General features: G+C 37.3%; 1 protein-coding gene across 3 annotated transcripts in view; it reads left to right on the top strand.

Annotated features, from left to right (window-relative positions):
• Nucleotides 1-1,177: 1,177 nt before the first annotated feature.
• NMNAT3 (nicotinamide nucleotide adenylyltransferase 3) overlaps nucleotides 1,178-14,975 on the top strand; it is a 24,877-nt gene continuing 11,079 nt past the window's right edge. The window contains exons 1-5 of one of the 3 annotated variants that reach the window (XM_031555116.1): nucleotides 1,178-1,282; nucleotides 2,566-2,601; nucleotides 4,281-4,415; nucleotides 6,114-6,200; nucleotides 14,387-14,570. In XM_031555116.1, coding sequence (XP_031410976.1) covers nucleotides 4,301-4,415; nucleotides 6,114-6,200; nucleotides 14,387-14,570 — 386 coding nt within the window. In that variant the 5' untranslated portion in view covers nucleotides 1,178-1,282; nucleotides 2,566-2,601; nucleotides 4,281-4,300. The remainder of the gene's footprint in view (nucleotides 1,283-2,565; nucleotides 2,602-4,280; nucleotides 4,416-6,113; nucleotides 6,201-14,386; nucleotides 14,571-14,975) is intronic. The other 2 variants (XM_031555115.1, XM_031555117.1) reach the window with 2 other exon arrangements.

Here is a 14,975-nt window from a genome sequence, read left to right as displayed (position 1 = left end):
GATTGAGGAGATTGAGATTATTTGAGGATTGAGATTATTTTTGTAATGATTATGGAACATTTAACTTGTACAGATCTAATAATTAATATCAGGATGAAGCACAAAGTAGGTATCTACAAATAAGGTCACTTCAATTTTGGTATGCATGAAGCCAGGGACAGCCTCTGGAACAGTTGAATTCTATTTCATTTTTCACAGTTACAGAAGTGGAAGAGCAGAAATGAAGACCTGCCTTCTACAAGTGCTGAATAATTGTTCTTTCTGCTGATTAATAGCACCACAACATTGAAGCATTCCTAAACTTTAGTTATCAAGATCCCTAAGAGAAGACTTGCTTTCTTGGTTGCAATCCAATTTGATATGGTACATTGTCCTTTCCTCCCTTTCCAATCTACAGATATTGTGTGTTTTCCATGTTTCTTCTTTTCTGTTACAAAGCAAGGTACATACTTGAACTAATTAGTATATATTTCATCAAAATTACCACAGAAGTAGAACAGTTGAATTACCTGTGTACTTTCTCAGAAGTATTTCATATTTCAGCTAGGCTTAGGAGCTGCAATAAGAGCAAACACTTATGAGCAACCATGTTTTGCGGGGCACCACTAACGGAAGATGCATTATGTAGGGCCAATTGCTAGGGAACGAATTAATGAATGATTAATTATTTAACCAAGTACATCAGTGATATGACAGCTGGGCTGCTTTTTGCAAACACATATAGCAACTAATAGGTACAAATCAGTTTTAGCATATTGAAATTGACACAGGTTTTTACTGCTGCTACTAAACACTGTTTTTTGGTCTGAGGGCTGTTCAGCAAGGGAAGACAACTTATCCAAGTACTCAGCACTAGCTTTTTGGATTACTTTTATAAAAACAAATATATTCCCCTGGCACAATATGCACACTGAAGAAATGCCTGGTGACAGCACAATCACCTACTTGTTTGTGGTTTGTATTCAGCTGAGGAATGTTCAGTTAAATGGCTGTAGGAGAACTGTTATGTCATGGCCTGAACTGATGATTGAGCATCTGGTGAAGGGAGTGGCTGGCCAAGGAAGCACAGGTGCAAACAACTTACCTGTGTTTCCCATGTGACTGGAAGTCCCACAGATCCCAGATCCACCCCTTCCTGGGCTCATTTAAAGGCTAAAGGCTAGCCTGGGGGGGGGGAAAGGAAGTGTTTCCTGTATGGAGGTCTCTTCTTGAGGAGTGCTCTGTAGCCAGAGGTCCTCATCACCAGTTAGATACCAGTTAGATGAGTCAACCTTTTTCCTATGTATGATTATTGGTGTTCCTAATGATATTGTTTGGTATTGTAATTAACTTGCTTAAAGTAGTTTTGCTGTTTTCTAGGACTAATAATGGCAACCTATGAAATACATGCGACTTTGACTTTAATGTTTGGAGGTGTTTGTAATGTTAGGAATACTGAGATGTTCCCACACTTAGTGTAACTGCTGCTGCATTATAGGGGGTAAACTGGTTAGGAGAATATTGTAATGTTTAGTTTTTCTTCTTTATTTAATTTTTTTTTTCTAGGAATTAAGCTTAAAAAAAAAATCTATGGATTGGTTTGCTTGTTCCTATGTATTTTTGTATGCGTATGTTCTTGTTCACTTAATTCTGGAGGGGAGGGAGGAGATGCTTCAATTACTTTAAATCCTTAGTGAATTAATATGCTACTTGTACTTTATCTAACTCTTGTGAATGGTAATGGTGATTTTCACTAGACAAATGTTGCATTGCTGCTAGGTTCTCACCACGGCTCCAGGGCATGTTACCAATGGGGGTTAACTCAATTACTATAAAATCCATGTTTGCCCTTTTTATGTTGGAAGGGATCAGCTTGTCTCAACACTGAATCTGGGTTATTTTCTGAGCAATGGGTCGATTTAGATTGTTTTTATCTGCTTTTGTATAAGATGCTTTAAGTTCACTAGTCTGTAGCAAATAGAAACCTGTCTGTGGGGAGAAACCTCATTTACCTTTGGGATGAGGCATACATTACTAGCTACAAAGAAGCCAGAAAACATACTGGCGATTCTATGAACAAGAATAAATAGAGGAATGGGGAAGTTGTATAAACTTCTCTTTTCCTTCTTAATGATATTCTCTGTTTATGTTTGTGTAGGGAGCTGATATCTTAAAATATACTCGGGTATGATTTTCAAAATACAGGAGTGTTCACTCCAGCTGGAATTCCTTTCCAGTCATTCTTTTTTTCTCAATCTAACAGAAAAGAGATACCCAGAACATTTTCTTGGGAATGCAGCTTTTCAGTCTTTACAGCTTGAGACAATCCATATCTGATAGTTCTAAGCCCAGGTTTACTTATTTTGAATTGTCAACCCAGGAAAGACCAGCTGAACCTGAAAGGTTTCTTTGAGATCTTAAAAGCTATACTGTAACTGCTGAGTAAGTTAGGATACACTGCACAGGGGTACTGGGAATAACAGCACTGCCTTTTTGATTATTATTTGTACTTCTGTTTCCATATAAATATATTTTGGAATGCCTCTTAGCTTATTTTCTGTTTGATCTTTTCTTTTTTATAAATAGGAGCTGAAATCCAACAATTGAAGGTATCTTTTTCAGGTGAGAAAAAAGTGTATAGAATAAAGAGCTGCTTTGAAAGCAAACAAAAATAAATCTTTCAGTTTATAACTTTCAACGTGGCTGAGAAAAGCAGTGCAAAAGAAGCATAAATTACTTGTCAGCCGAACAGGAAAGAACACTTAAAAATTTTTCAACTTATTTTTCAGTCAATCGGGTATCTTTCTTCCTTGAAACAGGTTAAAAAACCCAAGTCATTCATAATGAAATTATGATATATTTACTGAATTGCTGGCACTGAGCAAAGAGCGCTTTTGAGTTTGGTTTCAGTTTCCTTTTGAATAAGGAACCTGTAATGACTACAGACAGCCTTTGTGCATGAGTTTGTTAGTGCCTCGACAGGGTTGGTAAACCAAGGAAGAGGGACACAGAGCTGCACAATGTGCTTCCTACAGCTACTGCAATTGCAGACCATCACATTGCTGTTAGCTTCTAATGGCTCTCCAGCCATGGTCTTCTTGCCTATGGTATATCTTTAGGATTATATGAGAGATGAGTAAAAAGGGGATGGGGGAATCTTAATGTGTATTTAGTACTAGATAATGAAATCTTAGCTCATGCTTCAAATAGTTTTCTCTATGAAAAAAATTTCTAACTGCTAACGCTTCAAATATGAAAATACTGTTGCTCTGTGCCTTGAATGCAGTCCTAGTCTGTAGATTTAAATACTAAAATAAATTCTATAAATCATCTGATAGAATTTGTAACTATGAAGCTTCAGTGTGGCTTTGTTTTAACCATTGTTTTCAAATTATAAGATTAGAAAAAGGGGAAAAAATAAGGGAATAACGGACTTGGAATTGTGCTGATGGATATGTCTGCTAAGCTCAAATGTGAGGAAATGAGAGCACACCTAAAAATCATAATTGCAGATATGTATGTAGGACATAACTGTTGGAATCATACCTGTAAAAAGAATTAAGCAAGTAGTGCTAAGCAGAGTGACAAAAAAGCAGTAGAAATTGATTTCTACTGCTTTTGTATTGAGATGACTGAAGTTGGCTAAAAGATTATTTTCCATTTCAAGTATTTCTCCCCACCCATTCTCCATATCCATAGATTTTTAGTGTCCCCTGTATAACAGTTATAGCTTCTGTTCCCTATCATTGAGCTGTCACTTTTCTGCCATCCAGTGAAGAAACTATACAGGCAGCTGCTAATAAAGTATGTGCAGACTGGCTGTCTGCCTACCTCTGAGGAAGCCAGACCTGTAGGTTTGATGTTGCAAGTGGGTTTTTGCCATATGCTGCACAGGTCCCTACTTATTTTAAAAATAAAAATTAAAAATTTGCTTTTGACAGGCCTACAGGATTTAAAGCTATTAATAGGAAGCTGACAGAAGGACAGTATGAGGAGTTGCTTTCTGACAAAAACAGGTTAAAAATAAAAGTCAAAACCTGATGGTTCTTGATAATAGTAATACATGAATTTCTAGAAATAGTTTCTAGCTATTTCTGTATGTAGAGAATAAAACTTTCATTACTGTTAGAAAACCTGCGTTTTTGAGCTAATTTCTTTGTGTTGTGATGATACAGCAAACTGAACATTTGATACTTTACTAATATGTCAAGAGTACGTGATTCTGAAAAGTGCTGCTTTTGTTGTGAGGAATGATGGGAAGACTGCACTTAGTCTTTTATTTTATGCTGTTTTCTCTTTAGGGTGAAGTTTCAGTATCTTCATGTCAGTGAAGAGCAGGATACCTCTCATTCTTCTAGCTTGTGGCTCCTTTAATCCCATCACAAATATGCATATGCGTTTATTTGAGCTGGCTAGAGATCACCTGCATCAAACAGGTCAGTAAGGGGCTGTTATGAGCACATGGTGTTTTGCTGTGGAGAGGAAGACACTTTTAGTACTTGGTATAGCTAAGATGTAAATCTACAGTTAGCTTAATTTTAATTTCTTTATTGATGATTCAATACACTTGTGAAACATTTGTGGCATATTCTATATAGAAATTGTAGCACTAAATTTAAAAAAGTATGAGTGTTCATGCAACTGAACTGTAAGCTTTATCAGCAGTTTTAGAACCATATGGGATAGACAATTTTGTGGAAGATTTTAATAGTTTTGAAACTGGAAATAAACATTTTTTTTATTTCATCCTTATGTGATGTTAAAGAAGTTTTGACAACTAGGTGAAACTGGAGAAATGAAATATTAATTATTCATTATCCATCCTCTCAAAGAGAAACAACTTATTTCCTCTGGCTAAATAATGTCTTTAGGAATGAGATAAGAAAAGTTAGATTTCAGGTGACTAGAAAGTTTCAGCAACAAAGGGGGAAAGTGGGTAACACCAGGAACTCAGCAAGAATGAGAAAAGCTATGGAGGAGCGTTGTGCTCTGTGCTTGGTAACGTCTTTATTGCTGATACTTTTATCTTCCTTCTGACTGCTAAAGCATATGCATCTGAAATTGATTTGAAGGAAATCATAGCTTATTGGAACCTGACAGAGACCTTCCTAGGAAGGTGGTGCAATAGGAACCTGAGAAAGGTGGTAGGAAGGATGACTTGGGGAACTACAGGCTTCTTGGCCTCATTCCTGTATCAAGGAAAATCCAGGAGCAGGTCCTCCTTGAAGCTGTATTAAGGCACATGGAAGACAGGAAGGTGATGCAAGACAACCAGAGTCATATCCTGCCTTACCAATGAAGGAGCCTTCTAGGATGGCACAACTTCATCAGTGGACAAAGGAAGAGCCACTGATATAATCTATCTGGATTTCAGTAAGGGCTTTCACACAAAGCCCTTCTGACTCCGAATTAGAAAGATATGAATTTGAGTGTTCAGTGGATGAGAAACTAGCTGTGAGATCATACTCAATGTAATGGCTCAATGTCTGCATGGAGAGCAATAATGAGTGGTATCCCTAAGGTCTGCAAGTGAGACCAATACTCTTTAGTATCTTCATCAGCAATGTTGACAGTGGGATCGAGAGCACCCTCAGCAAGTTTGTGGATGACAATAAGCTGTGTGATGTGGTCAGCACACTCAAGGGATGGGATGCAATCTAGAGGGATGTAGACAGGCATGAGCAGTGGACCAAGAAGAATGCCATGAAGTTCAACAAATCAAAGTGCAAGGTCATGGCCAGGTAGCCACCTGGGTGTGGCAACCCTCGCTATCAACAGAAGCTGGGGAATGAAAGGATTGAGCACATCCCTGCTGAAAAACTTAGGAGTACAGGTGGATGATAAACTGATGATGTAGCTGTAGGTGTCCCTGCTAATTGCAGGGGAGTTGGACCAGATGAACTTCAAGGGTCCTTTCCTCTAACAAATCTATGATAAAAATGAATTTGGTTCTCAAAGGTGAAGGGGGTGGGATACAGGAGGGGATCTGGTACAGTTCTGCAGTAAAAGCAGCAGCTATGTACTCATTGTATAGGGTGAGAATACTTTTCACAAGGAATGATTACATATCTGGCTCTGATAACTGCCTCTCATACTCCATTGCCCTGGAAAAGTAAAATGATTTTATTTTGAAGGACTAGAAACAATGGCTTATGGAATTTCCTTTTCCTGCTGTCATAACTCCTTCAGGTGCCCAAGTGTGCAAAGAGGCAAAAGGCAAGGTGAGACCAACTGCTAATTCTTTGTCATATGTTATAATCCAACCACTCACTTATTTCTTTACCCTGACAGAAGGACTGACCTGAATTGCAATTCATTCCTCAGTCTGTGTCAGGGTACCTGTAACTAGGCTCCATCCCTTACTCACAGCGGTTTATTTAAACAAGTCTAGTGAAAGCCATATTAAAAATGAAGTTTTGAAATGCTGAAATGAAATTTGTGCCTTACATTGCAACTCAGTATCATTACTCCTTATTTCTGTGTAGAGTATCACTTGCATTTTGACTTCTTAGCTCAGTGTGCAGAGACTTATTGATATAAGTACTCCTTACAGTGAAGAAAAGGAAAATTATTTTCTGAGTTGCCTACAGTATAATCACTTCATTTTATGAATGTTTAGCCCATTGTGTATGCAAAGCAAGAATCCTTGATCAGCTTGTGGGAACTTTACCTATCTCAAGCTGAGGCAGCTTTATTTGAAGTTACTAAAAATGTGTTTTATATGTGTATATGCGTATGTACACATAGCTGTATATAATTTTTTCTGGCTCTATGCCTAAAACCACAGCTCAAGCAAAAGGTTTGCAACGTGCTGTGAAAACTAGCTATTCTGGATACCCGTGTTGTGGTAGAACTGTTCCAACCCGGAACATTCATTAATCCTTTTTTCATTGTTTCTAATTTGCTTCTGCTCCTGCAGTGACTCTGAGACAAAGAGGAGAAATTGGAGCCTATGTGTTGAGCAGTAGCACTAGTTGCAGGCTGGGGGCTGATAGCGGGGCTGGGAGACAGTAGTTATATATTTCTCGAGCTAAGCTTATTGGTTGGAGTGAGGTAGTGATCTGCCATTTTGTACTGACATCCTTCAGTCACAGCAATGCACGTTGTAGCTAACATACACACTGAATGCCTGGAAAAAGTAGCTACCTGAGTGTGAGATCAGTTACTCTGAGGAGGTGATGCCTCAGCCTTGATAACATTGCCTGCTGATGGTGTCTCTTCAGTACTTCTGCTAGCACTGAAGCTGCTAGTCAAGCAAAATTAATGACCTATGCAATAATTTGGCTGCAGTTGAGTTCACAATCAAGTTTTCCTGTTATGAATGACATGACTACCCCAATATGCATCCTGACTGACATCTCCAGTAATTCTGCCTGCCAACTTTTTGCCTGTCACTTCAGTTTCAAATGCTGTCTAATCTTAGAGTAAGTATGTACTATGAAGTAGGCTACTTCATTGAGGTTTTAAGCAGCATCTGCAATTTCATTGCTGCACGTCAAGTAATTCTTTTTTTGCTAGTACCAGTCAACAAATCTTGTAATGCTACCTTCTAAATACAACAGACATGTCTACATGTAATTGATTATTTTTATCTGAATTTTGTCTCCAGTCATATCAGTTTGATTCTTCACACATCCTTACACACAGCTAAACTTCTCTGAGATTCAATCCTTTGTTTTACCATTTTCTTGAAAGTTACACTGACTCTGCTAAATACCTTTTCAGTCTGTTAATACCTACTGTAAGACGCTTTTTTCTTTGAGGGTGTGTGTAAGATGCTTTTTTCTTTGACCATTAAGTGCAAAGTACTAACATCAACCCGTGTAAGTGTTTTTAGAACCTTGTTTGCTGAGTACTGCTAGTGGAGGATGCTTACATCAGCAAGTTTCCAGATAAGAACAAAAAGGATGCAGGCCAAAGGAGGGGAAGGAAAGATGTTTCTGGCTCTGACAACACAGGTGAAAGGAAGAGGTGATGGAAAATGAGTTACTATCTGTATGGTAACTGTTGAGTCATGGCCTGAACCACTGATTGAGTACCTGGGGAAAGGACCTGGTCAGCCAATGGGAACACAGGTGAAGGCAATTCACCTGTGAGACAGGAAAGGGTGGAGCCTGGCTGCACCTCTCTTAGATCGATTTAAAGGCTGACAGCCACTAGGGAAGGGTATCTGATTGGGGACCCCTCCCTTATGGACTCTTTCCTTTGAGCCTAGGTCTTCAGATGGGCGAGCGCCTTTACTTTTCCTTCGAAATACCATCCTATCCTTTGTTGTTCCACTCCTGTGTTGCCTTTCCAGTGCGTTAATCTTTCCAGTTGTAACACTATCTTATGGAGATTTGAGACATTGGTTGTCTGGTGCAGTTCTGGGCAATACAACTGAGAAATCTGAGGAGTGATTACTTACTAATCAGTCTTGGGAATTCAGAAACTCCTGCTGTTCGAGGGTTGCATCGTGTTGAAATGGACTGATAAGAAGGGGATGAGGTCAGATTGTAATAGCAGCAAGTCAAAGTCTGTGCATTCCTGCTGTTTTCCTGCAATGATTCTGGTAACCAGAACTTCAAAACAGCATAAAAAAGGCTTTGATCCTACTGTTTGTGGTGTGTACAACAGCACAGATATGATTGGAATAGGATCAGTTCTGCAGTCATTACTTGTTCCACATGCAATTGATATTAATAAACCTTAGTTAGAATTCATTGCACTTGAATTCAAGGAAACGAATGTGTGATTTTTGTTGTTGTTGTTGTTGTTTTGTTTTCATTGTAAGGCTTATAGCAACTGCTCTCTTAAATAAAGTGGCAGGTACTGGTTTAACTGTGCTAGGCTCTGCCCTAGAAGGCTGTATGGAGAGATGTATGTGTGGCTTAGCTTTAATTCCTTCTGTGCACTATTTTTGCAACATGCAGGAGGTGCAAATCAAAGCAACTGAAGTATAAATCTGAAGATATTTAAAGATACATCACATCTCTAAAGAAAACATTCTTAGTACATAAAACTCAGTTTTCTGAGTCCTTTTTGATGTGTGTAGTTTAGCTCCTAATCTTTTTCTAAATTTAAGAAATGCTTTTATAAGTGTCCTTCTGTTCCAGAAGTTTGGGTGTCTTACTCTAAAATGCAGCGAAATAAGAGGTGGGCATCCCCTGCTTGCTGTGATATTCATGTTATGCCCTACACTTGGGGTTGGAGTCCTAGTATTCTCTGAAAAGAACCATTTCTTCCCAGTTATAATTAAATGGCAGAAGGCAGCATGAATGAAAGATTTCAGGATAGGATATCCTGTGTGCAGACTTACAATCCTGCATTAATATACACAGTATTAGCTTTCTGTTTCCTTTCTGGAGGAAACAGGCATTTGTGAAGCTGCCTACACACTGCCATTCCTTTTTTTTTTTTTTGTCCAAATTCAGTGAACTCTAAGTAGTATTTTGAGGTCTTGAAATAAAATGCTTATTTTAGGTGTGATGTACAGCATTTGTTTAAGGACTGATCATTGTACATCCCCAGAAACTCTCCAAGAGGAGTAAATGAAGTCAGTGTTTGAGAGTGGCTGTCCAACTATGGGGTGAATGTGCATCTTCAGGCCGTTGTTCACACAGCCAGGTGGATATGATATATGATATATCTAGTTACTCCTGTGGCATCTGTCACTACAATCTTTGCACACCTCATCTATTTCAGTGAATGCATCTTTAAACACTTTGAAGTGGTGAAGGTAAAGCCATCCATCCTATGAAGAGCTATCACAAAAGATTCTGTTATTGTTCTGATGTATTTGTTGTTTACTTTGACTTTCAGTGCAATGACAGCTAAATTGCTTACTCCTTTGATTCTCCTTCTGTTGAATTCTCCTCATAGAAGGTTACTGAACAAAGTAAAAAGTCTTGCTATTTTCTTTTCTTTTTCATGCTTGGCAATGTCTACATACATGTGAAGGGAAGGTAAGCATAGGATTATATCCTTTTGATGTTTATCTGTAAACAGTTTTGAAAAAGTCATGTATGGGGTTTCTTGTATCTAGTTATTTGGTGCTTTCTTTTCATTTTCCTGTGCTTCATAGCATCAGAACAAAGATGTTAGATATCCCTCCCCAGTTAATTATAATCTATAAAAAGCTAATTTTTTTATTTTAATGGAAAAATTAGAAAGCTTTTTATTGTGTTTTCCTGATGTTAATAGTCAGATTTTTGGGAGGATAACTGCTATCTCTTGTGATTTCAAGGAAAACTATTACTATTACTTTGATACATAATTGTATTATGTGATTTTAATGTCTGTGTGCTTACAGAAGATGGATTAAAGAAATTAAATAATCCAATTAATCATATTCTGAAATGCAAATGTCTGGTTTTTAGTATAGAAATTTAAGCTTTAATGTAAGGTATTGCTGCATTTTTAGATTTTTAGATTATTTTCAACACTTGATACTAAGTTTTTACATCACTCTACTGCATTTTGAAATAGCTGCCATTTTTGTCACAAAGCAGGCCTGAATCAGTGATTTGCATTATGTATTTGATGTTGTGTAAACACTGTGGCAAAATTCAAACTGCTTATCAGACTCATTTTGTTCTTAGATATGTGGGTAACATAGACCTAATGAAGCAGAGAAAATGCTAATTTCCTGGGCCAATCTTCAGAACTCTGTACCAAAAATGTGCAGTCCTGCATCATGCAATTGTTCATATTACTTCTGATCAATCTCCATTGATCTCTTAATGGACTTGAAGAACCCCTTTACTTGTGAAAACTAGGAGTGGTTAACCTCAGTCCAAGGGAATTTACAGTACAAATAATCATGACATTAAGTTCATGCAAGCCATTGTAAACTATCTTTCTCAAGTAGAACTGAGTAGAATGACCTAGGATATTTCGCTGGGGGAGACGTTTTTAAGTTGGTTGAATCTGAATGTGTGGTTTTTCTGAGCTTTTCTGCTTCATGCAGCTGCTCTATTTTCCAGGCATATCTACATACCTCTGTGAGCAAGAGCATCTATTCTTTCACACACTGAGGTTGAATTCTCCCCTTCACACTGGTGGACCACACCAGTCAGTTGTCCGTCTTGAGTTCAGTGCTGTTAAGGAAACTGCGGCAGACTGCAGGAGGGAGTTGGAAGAAAAGCTAAGCCCAGAGTTTGGTTTGGTTTATGCTTAGATAAGTAATGAGTGAAAATCTGTCAGCTTAAGAATAGGCTGAGGTCTGTATGGTCTTTAAGATCTATGTATGCAGGAAGTGGAAATGTGTCTGTTTGCAGGCTTTGAATTGTTTAAAAAATGTCACAAATGCTAACAGCAAGCCTGTTCTTTTCCTACTATAAAGTGTAAACTGAATGACAAGGAGTTTCATTGCAGCCTAGAGATGAGATTAGTAATAGTCCATAATAATTTTATGTATGCCTACATCAGCGAAATTTGTAAAGTTTTGCAGTTTTAAGAGGAATATTAAAATAAATGATTCATCTGGTGTTTTCAGTCATATGAAAGCATAAAATCTTACATGCAGTAAAGTTAGCATGAATTCCTTGTAACTATTATATGTTGGTACTGCCTGTTTATAGTGGTGTCCTGTAAATCTGAAGTCTTATCCTGAAGACTTGGGGCAGTTAATTTGATGTAACTAATGAGACTGGCTAAATGGATTGGTCTAATTCTTAGCTGTAGAAAAGCAAGAGGCTAAATTTTGCAGGAAATGTGCAGCAGGGACTGAAATTTACAGAAGCTGTTAATGCTAAAGCAGTGCTGCCTTTAGCATTTTGGGAGAGGAATGAGATAAAGCAATGCTCTAAGACTGACCTGTTTCAGCCTGCTCCGGAGGTGACTGAAGGGAGAAGAATGATGGGGTCATTCCTGCTCACTGAATAGGATAACACTGTGGAGCTATAGAGCTTCCTATCTTGTCATGGATTTTTGTATGATGCTGAGAGGAAGATGGGTTGACATGGTTTCATAGTCCATCTTCAAATAACATTTACCTATATCCATTTAGTAGAGAAATTCTAGCCGTGTAAGACCCTGTTAAAAGAGAAGATAAAATTTCTAACAGTAAAACTGTGTATGGGGAACAATAAATTTGCTTAAATACAATAACAGAAACACCAAGAGTCCTTTAAAGCTCAGAAGGCAAATGCATACAGCATAATTATCTGAAGTCTTCATGCACTCCTGCTTTAAACTGCCAGCGAAACGTGTATGTATGTATATACGGGGGACATCTAGACCCCAAAGAACTAAGGTTCTTGAACCCTAGGAGAAACAAATCTCATCTAATCGGTTTGTAGTTAACTGTACTTTCATTAATGTGTAGCTTTAACAATAGATTTTAATTAAACATCAGAACAGGCAATAAAACAGAATTCACAATTGAATGCAATTGATAGCATTCAAAAGAAGTACAATGTGAAGGTAATTCTGACTCAAGGAAAGTTTGAAACTGCCTGAAATGATTTATGGGGCAAGCAAGAAGGTGGCAGAACTTAATGATTTCTTCTTTGTGTGCTGCCAAAATTCAAGCACATATTTGAACATGTAAACTCTTGAATTACAGAAGAGGACATAAGTTACCAGAGTCAGTAATTTGGGGCTGTACATCTGTATTTTTAGGTTGTAGATTCTCGTGTGTTATGCTTGTACAGAGCTGGATTTTCAGTCTCTTCAAACTCTTACTGTCTTTGATTTTTTTTCAGTACCTGAAGTGTTAGCAATCTTGTGTTTTTCTCATTCAGTTGGTTTCATTTCTGGTGTAAAACAAGCTGATACAGCTTCAGGGCTTTCGTCCTATACAATTTATCCAGTTGTAGGCCTAACTTCAGACTGAAATATCCACAAATCTCAAGGATATGGCAGAGCTCCGCTCATTAGCTAGCATGACCACACAATTTTAATTTTTACATTTAATACATGTTTAAAATACAGTGGAACAATGTGTATCTGTAAAAACTGACCAGTGAGGAACTGAAACGCAGAAGATGAAGTTGTTGTATAAACAAAAAGAACCCTATGGAAGTACCATAGTTGCTTTCCTTTCTAAGTTGGAATCTATTATAGCATTGTATCTTTTCAATATATCAGAGAATAATTGTTATTCGTATGTCAAGTGGAAATATTTCCAGTTTCAGGTCAAGAGATTGACTTAATTCTGTACACATCTTTGCATGTTCCTGAAATCTTACCTTACTCTGTTGGCCATTTTGCCTATACTGAAAATGTTTTTAAAACAAAGGATGGGTTAGGTTGTCATTATCATAGGAGGCAGGCCTGTAAATCCTATTGGAATTTAATGTTCTTTTTTTAAATTTCATCTCCCTTCTTTTGAAAATTGTATCCCTATTTTAGAAAAATTAATTTGTAATTTTTGATTTTAAAATATTAAATTATCATGTCATTAAATTATCATATCACTAAATTATGAGCCCAGGGCAATCATTTTTATTATGGAGGACTAGAGGGAACTTGCTGTATTCTGAGTTTCTTTGCTGAAACAGGAATTAAAAAAAAAAAATAACTTGAATATCATATGTATGGTAGTTCTTTAAAATATATGTGTTATGTTAGAAATCCTCCATTTCATTTCTGTTTGTTTGAAACACCTCTTCCCTTCTCACAGGTTAAGGGATGCAACTTTATCAGTACTTTTTCTCTGATTTATTAAAATTACATTTTTCTAGTTTTGTTTCCTGAGATAAACCCAGAAATGCAAATTGTAACAAAGAGCTTGTATGAATGTCTACTTCAGAATAGTGGGGAAAAATACAGGCATATTTTCAAATTTAATTAACACTGAGATATAAGAGGTGTTTAACGCCAGCTCGGCTGATGTTTGGACAATAGATTTCTAAGTAATCTTAAATCCCATTAGCTCACCTTTTTATTTGAATCATCTTATTTGTCTGACTTGCCTTAATTACATCACAATATGCTGTAATTTTTGCTTTAGTGCTATGAAGAGGCACAATGATTTTGATACATAGCACGATTTTGATAAGTAATAGGCACTTAAGAACAAAGCATTGGTCAGTTAAGTCATCCATTATTCTGGCTGTACTGATACAATTATTGGAGTATTTCATTTTACCCAGCTATTTGGATAGTTTGCAACATAAATTATAAATATCTCTGTTTGCTTTAAAATTGCATGTTTATCTCTCCTTTTTTGTCTAGAATAACCACATTGGTGGTACTTGTGAGCAGCTCAGATAAACAGACAGGTTGTTTTTCAATTCTTTTAAATTGCTGTTTTCTTATTAGAAACATGACTTAAATCAGGTTGTTCATGGCTTCATGTAACTTTGAAGTTAAGCATGCTTTTAAGAAGAGATTACATTAGATGAGCTCTTGATATTCCATCTGTTCTAAATTTTCAAAATGCTTATGAATGACAATATGACTATTCTTTTTTTTCTGGAAGGAAGATACCAAGTGATTGAAGGCATAATGTCTCCTGTCAATGATGACTACAGAAAAAAAGGCTTGGTTTCAGCAAGGCATCGGATAGCAATGGCCAAGCTAGCACTGGAGACATCTGACTGGATTCGAGTTGATCCATGGGAGACTGAGCAGGAGTCATGGACAGAGACAGTAAAAGTGTTAAGGTAATTGAACTGTTTTTTCTTTTGTTATGAATGTCCTGACTGCTAGAAATCTGTCAGGCTGTCAGATCAATGCACGGAATTTGCTCATATAAAACATCCAAGCAAAGCAGAACATGTCTGTTTATGGTATCACCTCTTAGAAGTGGCAGTGAAAAATTCATGTCACTTTCCTTCAGAAAGGATGTCCTAATCGTTATTTCCCCATTTTGAGTCTTTCATTTCCTAGAGCAAAGCAGATAGGCTTTGCCCAGACCAACATGATACCCCCAAGTACTGCTCTTTTGCTGTCTAAGTCAGTAGACGCTGTGTTGAAAGCCTTTGACAAGAATGGGCCCTGCAAAACTGCAGTCACTGAAAGGGTTCAGCATGCAGAGTGCTTGGTTCTCGTGTTCCTTCTGTAGTTTT

Source organism: Meleagris gallopavo, chromosome 11 (assembly GCF_000146605.3).
Source record: "Meleagris gallopavo isolate NT-WF06-2002-E0010 breed Aviagen turkey brand Nicholas breeding stock chromosome 11, Turkey_5.1, whole genome shotgun sequence".
Taxonomy (NCBI): domain Eukaryota; kingdom Metazoa; phylum Chordata; class Aves; order Galliformes; family Phasianidae; genus Meleagris; species Meleagris gallopavo.
Note: the sequence above shows the minus strand (reverse complement) of the source record. Positions and strands in the feature narration are given on the sequence as shown.